The sequence below is a fragment of the Thunnus maccoyii genome, chromosome 8, assembly GCF_910596095.1.
Source record: "Thunnus maccoyii chromosome 8, fThuMac1.1, whole genome shotgun sequence".
Classification (NCBI taxonomy): Eukaryota; Metazoa; Chordata; class Actinopteri; order Scombriformes; family Scombridae; genus Thunnus; species Thunnus maccoyii.
In genome coordinates this window covers 33,690,001-33,709,939 of record NC_056540.1, presented here as the reverse complement: position 1 = coordinate 33,709,939, position 19,939 = coordinate 33,690,001, and the positions used below count along the sequence as shown (strand labels likewise).

The window sequence follows — 19,939 nt, the reverse complement described above, 5'->3', positions numbered from 1 at the left end:
AATCAGAACATTTTGGGCATTTTTGCTAAAAAAAAAAAAGGTTTTATTTGATTAATTTTCTGTAGATCAACTAATCATTAATCCACTAATTGTTGCAGCTCTGAACTGAAGTTCTGGGTTTTATAGACTAAATTATTAATTGATTATGAAAATAATCGTTACCTGCACACATTGATATTTGTTTGTTTTTACTGGGATGAATGACATCATCGTTCCTTCTGTGTGTTTTGTGATTGTCAAATGAAATTAACGATAATCTGCTTGTTAGATTATTTAATTTAATTTTCAGAATCATCTTCTGGGGATCATAAATGTGCTCAGATCATTTAATTTGCAGTTCTGTCAGTTGTCAATATTTCATCAATCAAACTGTCAGTCTGTACTCGTAGAGGAGCAGTTGGTCGTATTTGGAAAGTTTTTATAGAAATGACACATTTACACCCACAGAACTAATAACTGTACGAACAGCAGGAAAATGCAACCAGCATCAACGTTTACTGATCAACTGACTGCGACTAACGAAGCCGACACTCTGATAACGGTTAGTGTCAGATCTGCTTTGTGTTTTGTTTTCTACATAAATCATCTTCTTCTTCTTCGTCTCGTCTGTGTTCTTGTTCTCTGGAAAAATCTGATGGTGCGATAGAAAACAATAGATTTCTGTTTGTTTTCTCACCATGTTTGATTCCACCTCCTCCCAGACCAGCTGAGTATCCGGTAGGGAAACCTCCTCCTCCTCCTCCTCCTCCTCCTGCACCTCCTCCGTAGTTATAGGTGGAGAATCCCTGGAAGTAACCTGGAGGACGAATCAAACACACACCAGGTTTAAATCACACTTAAGTCTCAATGATTTTCCAGGTTTTCCAGGTGTGTGTGTGTGTGTGTGTGTGTGTGTGTGTGTGTGTGTGTGTGTGTGTGTGTGTGTGTGTGTGTGTGTGTGTGAACCAGCTGACTTTACCTCCTCCTCCTCCTGCAGAGCCGGGGCCTCCTCCTGCAGCAGGACCTCCTCCTCCTCCTCGGTACAGACCCGCTCCTCCTCCTCCTCCGTGACCGCTGAAGTCCTGGAAGTTCGGCAACGTCTTCTGCCTCTTCCTCTGCACTTCCTCTTTGTCTGAACACACACACACACATATGAGCAGGTGGACAGGTGAGCATCGTGTCAGTGTGTTCAGCAGTCAGAGCGACTTCCTGGTCGAACGCCGTATTCGACTGTACGCGACAGCTGCCGCCATGATTCTTGTCTGTGAGTGTTACAAACAGCTGTGTGGCGTTTTGGCTTCTGATGAGCCTCCGACTCGACTTCCTGGAGCGTATTTCATTTCACAGAATCGCTACCCTACCTGTACCTGTGTGAGTGGGCGGAGCTAGCTGACCTACCTATGATCTGAGGGTGGTAGGTGAAGGGTTTGGGCTCGCTGGTCTCGTTGTCAGACTTCCTCTTCAGCTGCACGAACACAGACGTCGGCTTCTGCAGGTTCTGGTCTCGATACTTCGGAGTCTTGAAGACGATGGCGAACTGAGGGGCAGAGAACACATCGCCACGGTAACATGTTAACAGCAAAGAACACATCGCCACGGTAACATGTTAACAGCAGAGAACACATCGCCACGGTAACATGTTAACAGCAGAGAACACATCGCCACGGTAACATGTTAACAGCAGAGAACACATCGCCACGGTAACATGTTAACAGCAGAGAACACATCGCCACGGTAACATGTTAACAGCAAAGAACACATCGCCACGGTAACATGTTAACAGCAGAGAACACATCGCCACGGTAACCTATTAACAGCAGAGAACACATCGCCACGGTGACATGTTAACAGCAGAGAACACATCGCCACGGTAACATGTTAACGAGTAATATGGATGACTGATAGGCCAGGTTTTATACTGTTGAGATTACTACTACTACTAGTATTACTACTACTAGTACTACTACAACATACTACAACTGGTACAACTATTGTAAATACTACTTGACTAGTACAGTTATTGATCCTGCTGATTCTACTACTTATTCTAGAATGATTGATCATTATACTTCAACTACTAATAATACTTCTACTGTTTCTACTACATGAAATACTACTACTAGTATTCTACTGTACTACTGCTGCTATTACACTGCAGTATTTCTACTAGCACTTCTAATACTTCAACTACAGCTACTGTCCTCTAGTACTACTACTAATAGTCCCGGTGCAGACGCTGTGTGAGTTAATAATTAAACTAGTACTACAGACTAGTACTACCTCGTCCTCTTACTGACCTGTCTGTGGACGTCTGTCGGGGAGAAATCTCCCAGCGCCTCCCAGGTCAGACCCGAGTCGTCTTCTTCAAAGAACCGAACCTGGATATCATCTGCAACACACACACACACACACACACACACACACACACACACACACACACACACACACACACACACACACACACACACACACACACACAGAGATCAGAGTCAACAGGCAGCGAACAGTCGGACCTGAGAGGAGGTTGAATTTAATATTTAGTACATTTATTTTCATGCTAAAAACACTACAGCCAAAAATATCACGGTGCACAGTATTATCACAATAATCACCAAACCTTCCTGAAATTCTAATTGTGCTGAAATACAGTAAAATCACTTCACACCATCACTGGCTTTGCAGTTATTATAATCTTAACTTTTGAAACATAAACATTTACCACTGAGTCACACAGCTGAGTTTAGTTTACATTGTTTCTAACTGACGTGTATGTGGGTGTATGTTTTTTTTGTCGGGGACTACAGATGCAAATTAGCTTCAAGCTAACTCTGGTGCATCTTTAATGTTTCAAACTGTCCCGTTTGTCCTCTCCACACCCGACCCTGAAGCTTCTTCTGGTGATGCTGGACAAGTCTCACTGAGTCCAGATCAGCTTCGAATTAAACCAAAACAAAGAAGAAGCCACCAGGTCTGCAGCAGGAAAAACACAACACTCATCACAGCCTGGATCTGTCTCTTTACATATTTACATATCAGAGGGGAATTCCCAGAAGCTGGACTTCCTCCAGGAGAGCAAAACTGCTCCGACCAGGAAAATCCGCTCGCTGAGTCGCCGTTCCACTTGGATGCATTCAGAAAATCTGCCTCAGTCTAAGAAAACAGACTTCCAAAAACATTCAAAAACAACATACCATCTAATGTTTCAGTCTTTTCACGTCCAGATGCTTATTAATCTTAAAATAACGTCAGTACAGAAGGTCAATTACTGGCGTCTGTTTTTAGTAATTACTGAAGTCTGACTGTCTGTCTTTGAGACACCAGAGAACAAACTGCAGCAATATTATTCCCTATTTTTAGATTTTTTCCTGTTTATGTGTGTAAATGTATGTAAACTTGGCTGCATCAGGATGTTTCCAGCTCGTTCTGGGTTCTACTCGTGTTTGCAAACTCGCCTCAAACTGCCACTCGAGGGACAAATAAAGTATTTTGCATTAAACTGAACTGAAATGAAAACAATCTGCTCTAATCACCGGGTCGGGTTTCACAACTGTTAATCACATTTCCAGAAAATGTGAATTAAGCACTCAGGTTCTGTTAAAAAACACTCGATGTGATGTTTTTTATTCATTTCATTCGTGAGGTCAGATCATGTGTTCACACAGTGAAACCTGATAAAATGACTCGTCTGAAGAAGAACAAACCTTCCAGGTGCTGAAATCTGATGATTAACTGAAAAATAAAACTGACTTCATTTACATGTCCTGCACTCGTGACATAATAGTGACATTCAGAGACTGAAAGAGAAAGAACGACTCAGAGGGAAAAGGATGAATCACATCTGGCACTGATTCTGGGTTTTATCAATCACTGAAGACTCAACATGAAAAATCAGTTTCTCATATTTTCCATACAGATTATTTGCCGGCTGCTGTTTTAATTGTTATTGAGTGATTAATATTATGTAACACTGAGAAATGCTGAGTTTTTGGAGATTTCTCTTCACACAGGACTGGTTTTAAAACAACAACATTCCACAGAAACAGTCTGGAAACACGTTTACGACGGAGAAACGCTCCAGCGGGGGAAAGAATACAACTTTCTGCTGAGCAACTACAAAGATCACAGAGGTGCCGATGGCGAGACGACCAGAGAGGACAGAGAAAGGTCGCAGAGACGGCGGCGGGGCGAACGAAGGGGGGAAGAGAGGAATAAGACAAACTTTACACCAGAACCTGCTGTGAGTCCTGAGAGTCATGTATCAGAGTTTTTACAGAAACTATTTGTAGCTTCTCCTCAGTATCTGATAGGAGTCCTGAGTCTGGTGAGACAAGAAGGCAACACATCACACCAGAGACTATCTGTGACCAGATATATGTACATATATATATGTATATACATATATATATCAGCTGTGATGCTTCAGTCTCAGGCTGTTCTTCCTTCTGAGGGAGTTTGGGAACTTTGTGGTGAACTGTGTGACAGTTGTAACGTACAGCAGACGCTCTCATGCTCATTTTGGGGGATTTGAACCTTTGCAAACTTGAAATGTCTTCACTCGGGTTTGAACTAGGGATGCACCATATTGGATTTTTTTTTGCCGATATCTGATATTGATATTGATACTGTATTAAGCAGTAAATGCTCTGGAAACACATACACAGCGAGAGTTAAACCACTGCTGTCCGACTCTGATCACAACACTGTTCAGCTCGTTCTCATCTACAGCTCAGTCCTTCAGGAGTCCGGACTCTGGACCAGAGTCTGGACTCTGAGGGGGGGTTACTGAGCACAGACCGGGACATCATCCATCAGTCAGAAGTCATCACAGCTTATATTAGCTTCTGTGTGACTCCTCATAAAGACAATAAAACAGTATCCAACAAAACAAAACTACTTTACTAAAGACGTTTCAGGAATAAGAACAAAGATGAACCAGGAACTCAACACAGATAAAAGGCAATACAGGGAATCTATTGAAGAGGACTTCTGTGGAAATGATAATAATAAACTGACTCTATTACTAATACGACTCCCACCTGGAAACCGCATAATAATCAATGATAGTGTTCCAAGAACAGACATGGCGAGGTCACAGACTGTTTAAAAGAACAAAGAGCAACGAGGCGACTTTCCTTCTGAAGACACATGTAGAGTCTGTGACCTGTTGATTCACTGTATAGTCCCATCTCTCTGGAAAACCATTACTCCTCTTCCCAAAAAGCCTGTTCCCCGGGAAAACAATGACTCCGGACCAGTAGCTACTGACCTCTATTGTAATGAAGTGTCTGGGAAAGATAAAGGGTGTGTAGCTGAAGTCAGACATGAATGGAAAGCAAGATTCTTATCAGTTTGCCTGAGAAGACAGTCACGGCACGGATGATGTAATATTAACCATAAAACACCCTGAAAACCTCAAAGCCTGATTTAAAACCCTGCAGCTTTATGACCAACAGCAGGTCTGAGAGAACCAGACAATAACTCAGACTTCTCCTGTTGTGTCTACAAGCCAGACATCTCGGTGTCGTCATGGAGCTGAACTTCAACAGCCTCATTAAGACAAGTCAGCTACTGTCACCTGAAGAATATATCAAGAGTTAAAGGACTTATGTCTCAGCAGGATCTGGAAAAACTTGACTACTGTAACAGCGTCTTCACAGGTCCCTAAAACATCCATCAGACGCTGCTGCTCGAGTCACTAAGACCAAGAAAGTGGTTCATATCAGTCCAGTTCTCAGATCCTCACACTGGCTTCCTGTCTGTTGGTTTATAAAGCACTGAATGGTTTCTGATCTGCTGCTACATTATGAAGCATCCAGACCTCTCAGGTGGTCTGGATCAGGTCTGGATCAGGTCTGGATCAGGTCTGCTTTCTGTCCCCAGAGTCAAAACTAAACCTGGAGAAGCAGCGTTCAGTTTGCAGGTCTGCTGCAACAACAGCTGAAGACTTTTCTGTTGAGGGTTAATATTTTACTTTGCACTGTGATGTTTATTCTCTTGTTTTATCTCTTGTCTTATTCCCTTTTAGCTTCTTTTTATTTCCAAATTTAACACTTTTATATGTCTTTTTACGTGTTGCTTTTATATTGTTTTAATGCCTTTTATGTTCTATGTAAAGCACTTTGAACTGCCTTGTTGTTGAAATCTGCTGTACAAATAAACCTGCCTTGCCTCACATTATCTACCAGTGACTGCACCAGTCATCCCAGTATAGTTATTGTTAGGTTTTCTTTTACAGACACTGACATGTCTTTAGTTTGGAGGTTAAACGGTTTGTACGGTGGTCAGATGACATCATCTCATATTAAACTTGTCCACTACTGACCAGGTATTAGCCTGGTTCATTCTGACAGATACTCGTCTTCATGTTGACTGTAACCTAACGAGGCTCCGCCAGAGACTCTACTTCCTGTGCAGACTCAGTGTGTTGATGTTATTTTATCGTGCTGTGATAGAGAGAATATCATGTTACAGAATCTCAGTTTGGTTTGTAACAATCACAAATAAACAGACAGCAGTGACACTGATGCAGCAACTTTCCCTCCAAACGCTCTCTGAGAAGACTTTAGTTAACCAGACTGCCTGCTGCCATCACGTAGACGCTGCAGGGTTCTGATTAAATACAGGAAAAGACGTCTGAAGAGTGATAAAAATCTCCTGAACTCAGGACATAAGGAGACACGTATTTGATGCACTTTACGTCTGTGCACTATAACTGTGTCTTATCACTATGATCTTGAATCTTGAACTGTTTTCTGTTTGTACCATGCGGTTCTGAAATCCACTTTTTTATTTTTTATGAGAGGTGACTTTTCTCACCTTTCTGGACTTTGTCACAGAGCAGGTAGACTTCCTCTCCTCCGGTCACGCAGCCGGCGGTCCGATCCATCCTCACGATCTTCAGGTTGGAGGCGTTCGGAGCCTCTGAGGGAAGAAAACAGACGTCGGATCAGAGAACAAGAGCCGATATATATATATATGTGTCTCTCTACACGACCACAGACGTGTTCATGCTGCAGCAGAACAGCAGCAGGTTACATGAATCTACAACGAGGAGACGCTGGTAAACTTGTCTTATTGTAGCAGGTGGACAGATGTGTGTTAGTCTGACTACACGTCTTATTAAAACGCAGTATTAGTAGTCTTCAGGGCTGACAGGTAACTCTTCATTATTAAAGAATAATAGTGATAATGACACCAACAGATCATAACGATTAGATGATTCATCAGTTAGTTGCCAACTATTAATCTTGGATCAACATTTTTCACCAGTTTCTGACATCAGAAAGGTTTTTCTCTCACTATGTTAAGTCATAACAATAATAATAATATATAATCATGAATAACTGGAGTGTTTCAAAGGTTTCAGACTGCAGATTAATGAAACATGAGCGCCAGTAGAGAAATACTTTATGTCAGTAAAAATGAATCCAACATCCTTCATTTAGCCTTTATTTGATTAGATGTTTAGAATGAAGTTAATAATTGTTGTCTTCTTTCTGTCTCTACAGTATTAATACTGCAGGTCACCTGTTCTGTCAGATATTAATAACGTTTATGACGGATATCGTTTGAGAGGTTTGAGATGACTCAAAAGACATTTGAATGCATCACCTTGGGGGTTTTTTGGGGAAACAGTGATCAACATTTTTCACCTTGTTCTGATATTTTATTGACCAAACAACCAATCAATTAATAGAGAATAATCAGCAGATGCAGCTCTAATAATGATTCCTGCAGGTTGGCTTTAATTACTTGCTGCCATGACAACAGATTCATTTTAAAACAGCTTCATGTCATCAGTCAGATAAACTTGTGCATTTTACACATAAAACAAAGAAGTTTGTGTCTGAATCATCACAAAAATCTTCTGTTGCTTAAGTGAAAGTGTAGAAATTTAAAAAAAAAAAAAAAAAAAAAAAACGATCCTTGAAGCGCTGAACTCGAGAGCTGGTTTCAGTCCGCTGAGAGGAAGCTGCAGCGTACGGAAACCAAACCAGCAGGAAGAGGGAAATGAAACCAGGCAGCAACCTGACACAACTTCTTCTCAATAAATCGACAGAAACGCTGCAGAAGGGCGTGAACGCAGAAAAAAAACACACAACGAGCACAGAGAATATTCTCCTCCAAGATACCGACAGCTTACAAACCATCTGAGATCCATCTACAGTAAACCAGTAAACCAGTAAACCAGTAAACCAGTAAACAAACCTGCTGCAACTCTTCTCATTATCAATTCATTGTTTGCTCTAAACTGTCAGAAGACTGTGAGAAATGTTGATCAGTGATCTTCAGATGTTTTGTCTGATATTCAGTTGGTTTTTTTTTGGTCACAAATGAAAAAAGAAAAGCGGAAAATCTTCACATTTAAGAAGCTGGAAACTCTGAATATTTGACATTTTTACTGGAAAAAAAAAAACCTACTCAAAATTAACTCATCGATTTGTTGATTCCGCTCTGAAGTTTCCCCTCTTCAACATGTTAATTAGCTCGTTACTGTGCTAAAATTAGCTAATTACTGCCAAACATATAAAGTACAGATGAGTTTTTTCAGGTATTTGATCATAAAGTAAAATATTAACAGATGAGAGGAACAGAAATTATATATATTATATATTTATGAATCATTTAAATCACAGAGTCGAGCTGCTGGCAGAGACTCATCACTACATTCATTTATTAACATCAACATCATGTACTTCCCACCTGTATATAATAATAATAATTCATAGTAATATAATTCATCCATTAACCTGGACTCAATGGATGCATTAACCAACTAAAAATAAGGTCAAAGGTCGTTTTGTGGATGTTTTTGCAGCCTTGCATTTGCATTTTAAACACCATATAAAGTGAAATTTAATATTGTTCTCATGGTCATAACGGTGAAACCAGCAGGGACGAAAAGGTCTCTGATTATCTGTGAAGAACATTAATTTATTGACATTTATATCATATTTTGTCACTACTTCCCAGCTGTTTATCGCAATAATTCATAGTAATACAATCAATCAATTAACCTGGACTCAGATTAAATTAACGGATGGATTAATAATTACAAAATAACTCAAAAGTTTGTCTCTAAACTGTTGTCTTGTCCTCAGAGCGGAGGAGCTTCCTGTCGCTGCAGCGGTTGAGTGTTTGCTGCAGATCTGACGCTGCCGACTGAAACTCCACAAAGAAGGATGAAACGGCTTCCTGCAGCTCAGTCTCACTGTAGCTTATAGACGTAGAACATAATGTTCTAGAGATCATATGCAAGAGCTTCGGACAGGAAGTTTCACACCTTTTTTTTTTGAGGCTAGAAAACAAACGTAATGATGAGCTGCAGCGCGTCACAACGGCGTGAAAAAGAAGAGAAATGTTTCGGTTGGGCTTTTTTTTTTTTCCATCCGTGACTCTGATCAGAAAGTTATTCAGATCTCTGTCTCTGCTCTGAGCCTCTCTAGTGACACTAAACAGAAAATGAAATTGAACTTTCACCCACTCACGTGTGATTTCATGAGCTAAAACTCCTCAAATATAATGTCTCAGAGTGGCACAAGTTGAAAATATGAAGCGTGTTTTATTCAGAGAGTAGCAGCAGCAGCAGCAGCAGGAGGAAGAGGAGGAGCTGCATCATTATCCTCCGGTCGTCATGGAGACAGATTGTATAGATGTGTGTTTGGACTCACTGCTGTCGTAGATCGGCTCCGACACGACGGGCTCCAGTCGTCTGGAGAAACCTCCGTCACTGTCGGGGAGGAACGCCGTGAACATGAGTCGAACCACGCTGAGGTCCATCTCTTTAGCCTGCAGGGACGCCGCGCTGCTGATCACGCCGCGCTGGTGGTCTGCAGGAGGGGGGGGGGACGAAGATTTAAATTTGATGAAGACTGAGAGACACACAGGAGCGTTTATCTACAGACAGACACGGCATGCAGGACTGACCCGTGAGGTCTCGGGGGACTCGGACCTCCCCCTGCTGGGCGTCGATCTCGGGGTGGATGGAGACGCCGCAGTTGTATCCCATCCTCAAGGCCTCGATCATCCTCTCCTCCAGAGTCTTCGCCACGTTCTTCTTCGTCACATGGAGGATCCCCAGGTTGGGAAAACTGACGGGCACAAAACAAACACCTGTGAGTCTGCTGGTCCTACTGTATTTATACTGTGTGTGTGTGTGTGTGTGTGTGTGTGTGTGTGTGTGTGTGTGTGTGGTGCAGACCTGATGCTGGAGTCTTTGGGCTGCAGGTCGGCGATGCAGATTCCCTTGTCGCACTGTTTTCCCACCAGACTGTGAGCGTGCAGCTGAGGGTGGGGCGTCAGCGCCGTCACCAGCTGGACCACCACCCGGGCCGGACCCTGGTAGTTACAGACCTGCAACACACAAACACCACGATGAATATTAATACTACTTAATACGTCTGGATGAGGATGAGCTCACTACCTTCATGAGATGTCTTCAGACGGATCTGACAGGAAACATGACGCTCGTTTAGCCTCAAATACTGACTGTTCATTGGAGGAGAGCACCTGTCAATCATTCACTTTGAATGATGCACATGATGTAAAAATTGATTAAAACTTGTTTTTTTTTTTAGTTACCGCCCACTAACGACACATCTGACTCAAACACACGCTGGCTGACGCTACAGCAGAGACGTGCCGTTACACCACAGTGAAACATTCAACAGTATCAATACCGCCAACCGTTTCCATCACCGTCATTACCGTGATTATCGTCGTTTCCAGGGGAAACCATTAACTCAGAGCAGCTCTCCTGCTTTTATTAGCAGTTAGCCGCAAGGAAGGAAGCAGCTTTCTACTACGTTTAGTGACACAAAGAGCTGATTTTGACCTGCGTCAATATCACAGGTGTTCTTCTTCTCTAGTGAGCTCCGGCTCTGCCTGTTGGGTGTAACAGTAAAAGCTACAGGCTGTCAGGGGAAACACACAGTCACCACTGCAGACATCACCCTGCCAGACAGATTTACGCCTGCTTTGATAACCCCCATCTGATGACACAACCATCCTAGGACTTATCAAGGGAAACGATGAATCACGCTACAGGCAGCTGGTGGATGAGACACTCGACTACGGGGAGGAAGACGGTCTTGTTGTTGTCCTCGACACTGACAAGACCAAGAAGCTAATCCTGGATTTCCGTCTGCAACCTCTGTGTGGATTAAAGGTAGTCACCAACAAACCTGAGCTGGACAGTAAACAAGACGGCACAGTTACATCAGCTGAGCCGTCAGCCTCTCAGCCACGCCTACATCATCATCATCATCATCATAGCAACCACACAGCTCCCCTCCATGACACTCTGTTCACCCACTGCTGCAGGAACAAACTGGGAGGGGGGGAGGGGGGCAGTCCCAGAGACCCACATCATCCTGCTGGAGCTTCTGTTCACACCAGCTGAGACACCAGAGACCACAGAGCATCAGACAGGAAACACTTCTACAAACAGTTTTTTCCCAAAAGCTGTCAGACTACTTACAAAAGACATCAAAGATGGTGTGAAATATGGCCCCCCCCACCCCCCCCAACACCCCCACCCAACCACAAACACACACACAAACACACACTTTACACACTCTAAACTTTTTACTATGTACATCTTTTATTATCTGTTAATTGTGTGTATCTTCTTTATTTATTATTCTGTGCATGTCTTTACTGTATTTTATTATCACTTGGCAGATAAAGTCTATTATGGTCTGTATGTGTTAATAAACCAGTTTGTAGAATCTAAGAGACGCTGTGCAACATACAGACTGTTCAGTCTATAAAATCATTTCACTATATTTTAGCACTAAAAGTAGAATTTTAGGAAACTCTGATGATTATTGCAATAATAACTTTAACTGTGATATTTTTACCTACAATGATCATAGTGTGGAAAGTAACTAAGTACATTTTAAATGATCTAATGATGTCATATATAATAAAATACTGCAATACTTGAACTACATCAAGCTCATAATACTTTTACTCTTACTTTTACTGTAGGAGGGTTTTTCATGCAGGACTTTTACTTGTAATGGAGTATTTTTTACATTGCAGTACTTTTACTGCAGTAAAGCGCTGTTGAAACAGTCGGAGCTGTTCAGATAAGACGAGGTCATGAAGAGTCGACCCCTCCGAGCGTCTCGGCTCTGTGATGGTTGGTGTCGGTTTGACGGAGGCCAGCGGTGACTCATCTCTGCCTGCATGGAGAAAGTGTCTCTGAACCGCGGCAGAGAAACAACTGAGGGACACAAAAACCCCATGAAGAGCTACATGTAGTCAAGTCTGCCTCTGTGAGGTCGCGGACTGACTCATCTGTGGAGCTCAGAATGAGCTCAGAAACCTCAATCTGTCCAGTCGAACCTCTTCACTTCATCTAATAGTTCAAGCAGTTAATTTAGTCTTTTCACACCAGACCTCCTTCCCCTTATTTACATCTTAAACCTTTACATGATCTATATTTATCGATGTGGTCTAATCATTGATGCTCAGATAAACATGAGAAGCTGCTACCTGAATGTTTTCTATTATCACCATGTAGCTGGACGGGAAGATCATCCTGTTGGACTCGTGTTTGAACTGAAATGTTCTAACTTCCAAAAACATGCAAATACAAAAAGACTAAAACATGACACATCTGTATTTTTTTTTAGGCCTTCATGTGCAAAACAGTTGATCAAGAATAATAATAAAACACCTGCATCACACGTGCAAAGGCTTCATCATGATGCACATTTAAAAAAAAATAAAAGCGACGCACGGACCTGCTGTTTCAATTTAATAAAAAGTAATGATCACAGACAGCAGAACCCGAAGTGACTTCCACGGTTTCACATCTCGTAGTCAGAGATAACATCTCGTTAACAGACACAAACCGAGAGCTCACATCGGTGTGTGTGTGTGGAGTCTTTATTCTGTCTGATGCCCTCGTAGATGTGATCAGCTGACCATCCTGAGTCACAACAGTCCCGTAAACTACGGCGGCTCCACAGACCGAAACTGTTCACGTCACCGTTTACGTGACCACCGTGACCCTGAGCAGCTAATATAGCAGCTAGCAGCTAGCAGCTAGCATCTAACCTACTGTTTAACTAAAGATGAGCTTTTTGTGCACATTGTAATAGAACAGATTTGACTCATCACGCTGCTCTAACTGAACCATTGACAACATGTTTACTGATTAAAGATCAATCTCTGGATTTCAAGAATTGATTATGGATCATTCAAATAAGAATGATGAACTAATGAACTACATATAACTGTATTTTTCTGTTTTTTTACCACCCGTTTTCCTTTACTTTTTATGTCTTTATTTTGTGTGTAAAAATATGAAAACCAGTAAAAAATTAAAGCTGCAAGCAGCGTTGGTCGGGACCTCGCTCTCTGGCCCGTCGGGATCAGATCAGTTTACTTTTTAAAAATTAGGGATATTTCTTACAAGTGTGGTGTGCTTTTATTTTGAAAGTTTGATTGACATGTGTACTGTCAGGTGTGTAGAGACAATAAGTAACTGCAGCTGGACACAGAAAAATATTCATGTATTTGAATGGAGAGTGTGAGTGAACCCACACCTTTTTGAACATTTACTGCTTCCACATAGTTTTAGATACAAACTTCATTTGAACTTTAAATGAGTCACGAGACTTTGACCTACAAATCTTGAATTTACATGTGTTTTCTATCTTTTATTGTTTTTGAGATATTAGAGTGTGAGTTTTAAAGTCTTTTCTTGCTCCTCCTGTGATTTTATAATGAGTGTGTATTGCGGAATGTTTCACAGCACTGAGGGAGTGACATCACCAGGAGCAGTTGGAGAGGAGGATTTTAGAGTACACTTCTGGTGAAATCTCCTCATAAATCCTATGACTTTGGCCAAATCTAACATTAAAAATCATATTTTAGTAGGAAATTTCGTGGCGAATCCATTGATACAGGTTTGAAAGTGGTCAGACTTATAGTTTAGACGTCAGAAGCCTCTGTTTGACACAAAGTTCATGCCCATAGATTGCCTCCCCATTGGTTTACATTGTAAGGGGTGATGTAGCACTGCAACTTTCAGGGCTTATTAAATCCAAACCGTTCGAGTTATTACAAAGTTTTTAACAACTTTTTTTCAGCACAGTGTCATAAGTCACCTATTAAAGTTTGAAGCTGTATCAGCTTAACGTCCTCGGAGGAGACAGCGTTTGTTCGGGGGCCAAAATTGGGGCAAAGTCTTATTTTGAAAGGCTAATTGTGGACTTCCTGTTGGATTTAGGTCAGGGGTGTCAGTGTATGATTTGTAGGTCTTGATGAGACGAATAATTGAGTTTTGGTTTGATCTCTCTACAACATTCCTACGGGCTGTGGCGGCCATTTTAGTTACATAGGTGGCGCTAGAGAGCACATTTTGGCACTTTAGGGGTTAATTTTTACATTTTATCAAATTTTTCACCAGACCTGATGTGCGTGTCAAATTTGGTGAGTTTTTGAGCATGTTTAGGGGTCAAATTAAGGGTTTAAGTGGCATAATAATAAAGAAACATACAAACAAACAAACACACTAAAAACAACAGGAACCTCGCCCTGTAAAACAGTAGTCCTCGGTCCCTAATAACACTAACAAGCAGTTGTCAGAGTGATGAATGAATGAATAGTGATTGTTCTGTGATGATCTGTCTGTTTATAATATGACTAATTTTCTCCTGATAATTCACATTTTCTCCACGTGTAAAGGCTTCCATTCAGACATATTTAGCTTTATAAATACAGATGATCAAACACACAGAAAAATCTGATTACAGATCAGTTCAGTGAGGCTCAGAGTTTCCTCATCAGATTCAACAGTTCGTGTCCTGAACTATAAAACATCAGCTGGAACAATGGAAACTTGCAGAAACAGAAAATGAATGAGGAAGGAGACATAGAAACAGTTTAACTGCTTCCAAACTACTTTTATATCATTTAATATTCCTTAAAGAGGCAGCTTGAAGATTAAATGTGAAAGACGCTTCTTTTCTGTTTATTTATTTAACATTTTTATCTTTTTTTATGATCTTTTTTGGTCTGTGAGATGAATCAAGATGTTATCTCATCATTTGCATCGTTACTGTGCTGTTTTACATAAAGGAAATCAGACTTTAAAAAAATACTGTGCTGCTGTTTCTGTGTGTGTGTGTTACAAATCATCATGTCACTGTGGGTATTTTGCCTGCAGGGACGTTGCAACGGCCGCAGTAAATAAACACAAGCCCACTTCCTCCTCCCGGTTCTGTCAGCCAATCGAGTCGCTCTGACGGGAAAAAAAAAAAACCCAGTTCCTAGAAACACAGCGAGTGTTTGGCGTCTGACGGTTTCCTGACTCACTCGCACACGCTAAATATTTGTAGTATCTGACACTCCCAGCGGGTTGAAGGAGCCGGGTGGAGTCTGCAGCGGAAGGTGTCGGTGTTTTGTCAGTGAGCGACTGTTGATCAATCGCTCGGTCTGATTGATCCTGATGCAGTAAAACTGCTGCATCAGCAGGAATCTCAGAGCTGATCACATGTCAGTGAGGTGAGAACTGACTGCTGGAGCATCAGATGCAGACATGTGGGGCAGCGAAGGCCTGGAAGGTCGTCTGTTTGATCCCCAGACCAGCAGGATGGTTCTGCAGCGCTTGTCCCAGACCATTAACCCCAGCTGGTCAGACTGGTTGTACTGGGCAGCTTCCGAGTGTTAATGTGATCAGGTTTCCTCTCACTGAATAATTGATTATTTCTTTTCTATTCCGACAATCTTGTTTTTGTTTTTAAGTTCTTATTGTCGACTGTTTTATACGTCAAGTTATTTCAATTTTCAGATTTTTATATTTGTTTTGCTTTTTCTTGTTTTTTTGATCGATGTGATTTTAGATTGTTGTTGTGGTTGTTAACTGTACATTCATATCCTGTTCATACACACACATAGTTTCTTTATCTTTACATTTAAATATAAATGAGCCACAATTTGCATCAAACTGCTTCTAAGTTAAATCTGAACACAAACATGATTTATGTCACGTCCTACCGGGACTTTTTCTGTGGTTTCTGAACTCTTTGTGTATTTTGTTCTCTTGAGTTTTCAGTGTTTCTGTCATTTATGTTACCTGGTTTTGTTTTGTTTTCTGTTTCCCTCGTGTGTTTATGTGCACCTCCTCTCACCTGCCCAGTCCTGCTCCCAGTGTCTTCCCCAGTTTATCTGCTCCCAGTCTGCCCAGTTGTGTTGTGTCACACTGTTGTCTGTTTTACTTTAGTTCCTGTTTTATTTTGAAATACTTTCTCCTTGTGTCTTGTCACTCTTGTGTTTGGTCACCTCATGTGTTTCACCTGTGTCTAGTTTGCAATCACACCGTGTGTATTTATCGTCCAGTTTTCAGTTCGCTCTTGTTTTTTTCTGTGTTTATGGTCTTTGTTACTGGTCCCAGTGTCTCCTGGCACTTTTGACTTCATTCATTAAATATTCAGCATCGTATCCAACTTGCCTGGGTCCACCTGCTCCACTCACCCACCTTCGTGACAGTTTTAGATCCAGTGTGACTTACACTACCTGCAGATATCATTATAATATAATATATAATATAATATATATATATAACATAAATGCACTTAGAAACATGTTGAAGTTTTCTCCAGTAATCAGTGATAGTTAACGGAGACTAAATGTAAACACATACATCTACAGCTCACTCACTGCATCCACAGCAACGTTATACTTTCTGTTTACATCCCCCAGAGCATCATGGGAACTGTAGTTCCAACACTAAGAGCGTAATTATCCCCCAAATCAAAGTGAGACAGGAACAAAGAGTAATACCAGGTGAGACCAGATGCATTGATATGAGCGGAGGAGGTGGGTTGAAGTTGTCTCAGTTTGACTTTTCAACTTCTCCTGACCTGATTTCAGACTTCACCATCACCTTCAACATGTCAGCGATCTGCAGCCGTACTGATGTGTGTGAATGTGAAGTAGTACAAAGGGTTTTAATATGTGAACGTGGGCCGAGGTCGGCGTTAACGCAGATGTTACACCTCTGGATGTCGAGCTTTCATCTCAACACCTTTCCTGTTTGTGACGCAACCTCACTTCCTTGTAATTACACGTGGGTGTTGTGGAGAGGAAATTCCCAACAGACATGAAACACAGCGTGTGTGTGTGTGTGTGTGTGTGTGTGTGTGTGTGTGCGTGTGTGTGTGTGTGTGTGTGTGTGTGTGTGTGTGAGACAGCTACTATAAACCTGAACAGGTCCAGACCAGCAGAAGTCTCTTCAAGAAGCTTCTTTAACCCCAAAACTCTCTTCTGCTGTGACTTTGTTTTATTTGGAGTTTGGATCCAGATCTGCTTCAAAACCATCAGAATCAAGAGCCAGGAGGTCATGAGAATTATTCCCTCTTCCAGTGTTGAGAAATTCTTTTTAATAATCTTTTGACCTTCAGTAGAAACTGATCACATGTTCTTTGGTTCAACATGTTACTGAAATCTGTTCCTGCTGACTGACAACATAAACTTCTATTTTTAAAATCAGCACAAGCAGCCAGCAATAAAAGGGTCAGAGAGGTCAAAGGTCACAGAGTACTGTTAATAACACATAATGAAACATCCACACAGAGAGGCAGAAATTAAATGAAAACCTGTTTTATCTGATATTTACTGACAGATTCAGGTTTTTAGCAGCTAAACACAACTTTATGTTTTATCTTTAACTTTCTTTGAACAGATTTAACAGGACGACAAACTGAACTCTTCTCTGGCCGCCGGGTTCAGCTCACATCTGGCCAGGTGTTCAGGAAGTCTTCTAGTATATAAACCATATAACAAACCTAAACTATGTTTATCATACAGGCTGCACATATTACCCACTTAACAAGCCACCTGACTGTTAAAACACACCTGATACTCCAAAGGTCTCCATACAAACATAAACTTGTGTTCAGACATCAGCTGCCTGGCCGGCTGCCTCGTTTCTATTGGCCGTGCGGGTATTCATCACAACACGCAGTTAGACATTAAGTTTAACTAGGTTGAAACTATTTCCTTAATGTCTGGCTGGTTGGTGCGTAGTTTAGTTTAAGTTTGTATTGTTTGTGTTGTGAAACCGGTCTCTGGATGCAGACATGAAGGAGAGGCAGCGGAGGTCGTTAAATCGAATTCATTATCCGGGTCGGTGCACGTATTAAATAATAATATTATCTCTCCCTGCATGTGCATCAACCCTGACAGAGTCTCTGAGGGAGGATGACGCCATCATCCTCCTCCGCTGCACCGGATCAGCGAACACGAGGGAGTCGACAGTTTAACGCAGGACATCAGTGTGAAACCCGGCACGGATGTTGCGGTTCTCACTTTGCAGTTTGACATAATTACAAGTCATATTAATTCTACAATTCATACTCATATTTACCGAGAGTTTACGTTCTCAGTTTCACACTGACTCATCTCTTTATTGTTTATTTTTTATTTATATTTGAAACCTGCTAACAGATTTATATGAAAATTGGGGGGAAAATGAAGCTGATGAATGCTTGAGTGATGTTGTCTATCTAGTCACTGCTAATCAATACAGAGTATCAATGAGTGATCAGCTTTATCCTGATGGGAGTGGTCTCTTCCATGACGCCGATCGATGAGTTTGATGAGGATTAAATGAATCATATGTTATGACCTTCACAGTCACCTCATCTCAACCCAGCTGACGTGTTAGACAGCACTCTCCATCATCTCCATTCATCATCATCATCATCATCATCATCATCATCATCATAACACCACATGATGAAGAGTTCAGAGACTGTAGGATCAATAAGGAGGAGCTGTGAAGATGTTCTTGTGGTCAAACATCTTTATGTTGGTTTTTCCTTTAATGTGTCACCGTCTGTGATGAAGCTTTGTGTTTTCTGGTGGTTTTAAAAAGATAAACTGGTGTTTGACATCATTTAAAAACTTACACTCACTCTGTTTTACCTGATTCTAGTCAGATATATATATATATATATATATATATTTAACACCAGTTACTCTGTGCAACTTCCAAATTAGTGTTGTGAATTTTAGTGGTGGGATTAAACTGTTACATAATGTGCTTTATTTTAGCAATGCAGCTGGAGAATATTACAATAAACTCATAGTTTTTATTTATATAGGTTTGTTATTGGTATTAGCTATCCATTAATGCACTGTCTGATAATTATGAAGCTGCTCTTAACAGCATAAACACTTCATACACCTGGTTGTTACTGTTATTACTGTTATTAACGTCGTCTGTCGTCTTATTTAAAACCCAGATTATGAATCTGTGTCTGTCCTGCAGTAACAGCAGCGTCCTGTAAGACGTAGCGTCGACTTATTACCACTGATACAAGCTGCTCGTTAGTTTCTGTTATGGTTAAATATTAACAGTCCTGTTGTATTAGATGAACGGTAATAGTTTTATTAAAGCCTGATACACGATAGAAGACTTTACTATGTTAGATATCGTCAGCTAAAGCCCACATATACATATATATATATATAGATATATACACATGTCTATATCTATAAGCTAACACCAGTCACTCAGTAAGACACCTGCCCAGTCCTCCACTGGTTCTCCTCTGAGTTCATCCAGTCTGTTCCTGGTTTCATCATAATAAGGCTGCGGTCCGTCACACACGTATCAATAAACATTTACAACGTCTTCAATGTTATAACTGACCTTGATATAAATTCATTTCTTACTGGTTAACTGGAACGCTCTCCCTTCTGTTACATCACTTCCTGTTTGTTTGGGTTTTTTTTAGATGTGGAAGTAAAATTCTCTCCAGAAGTCACTGTAGTTTATATATATTTAAGTATATTTCATGTAAATCTAGTTCTTGCATCATTTTTCTACACATTGATCAACTGGTGTCGTTTACCCTGGTAGATGCTCTTTAATTAATCACCGACTATATTGATTTTTTAAGAAAAAAAAATGTCCATTTTCTCTGATTCCAGCTTC

General features: G+C 41.0%; 1 protein-coding gene across 2 annotated transcripts in view; it reads right to left on the bottom strand.

Annotated features, from left to right (window-relative positions):
- The window catches only part of nfkb1 (nuclear factor of kappa light polypeptide gene enhancer in B-cells 1), a 49,987-nt gene that overhangs the window by 10,303 nt on the left and 19,745 nt on the right, over positions 1–19,939 (bottom strand). For both annotated transcript variants that reach the window (XM_042418372.1, XM_042418371.1), the window contains exons 6-13: positions 10,181–10,332; positions 9,907–10,070; positions 9,651–9,809; positions 6,796–6,900; positions 2,277–2,368; positions 1,378–1,516; positions 959–1,111; positions 677–796 (exon numbers count right to left, since the gene is read on the bottom strand). In XM_042418372.1, the coding sequence (XP_042274306.1) occupies positions 677–796; positions 959–1,111; positions 1,378–1,516; positions 2,277–2,368; positions 6,796–6,900; positions 9,651–9,809; positions 9,907–10,070; positions 10,181–10,332 (1,084 nt within the window). The remainder of the gene's footprint in view (positions 1–676; positions 797–958; positions 1,112–1,377; positions 1,517–2,276; positions 2,369–6,795; positions 6,901–9,650; positions 9,810–9,906; positions 10,071–10,180; positions 10,333–19,939) is intronic.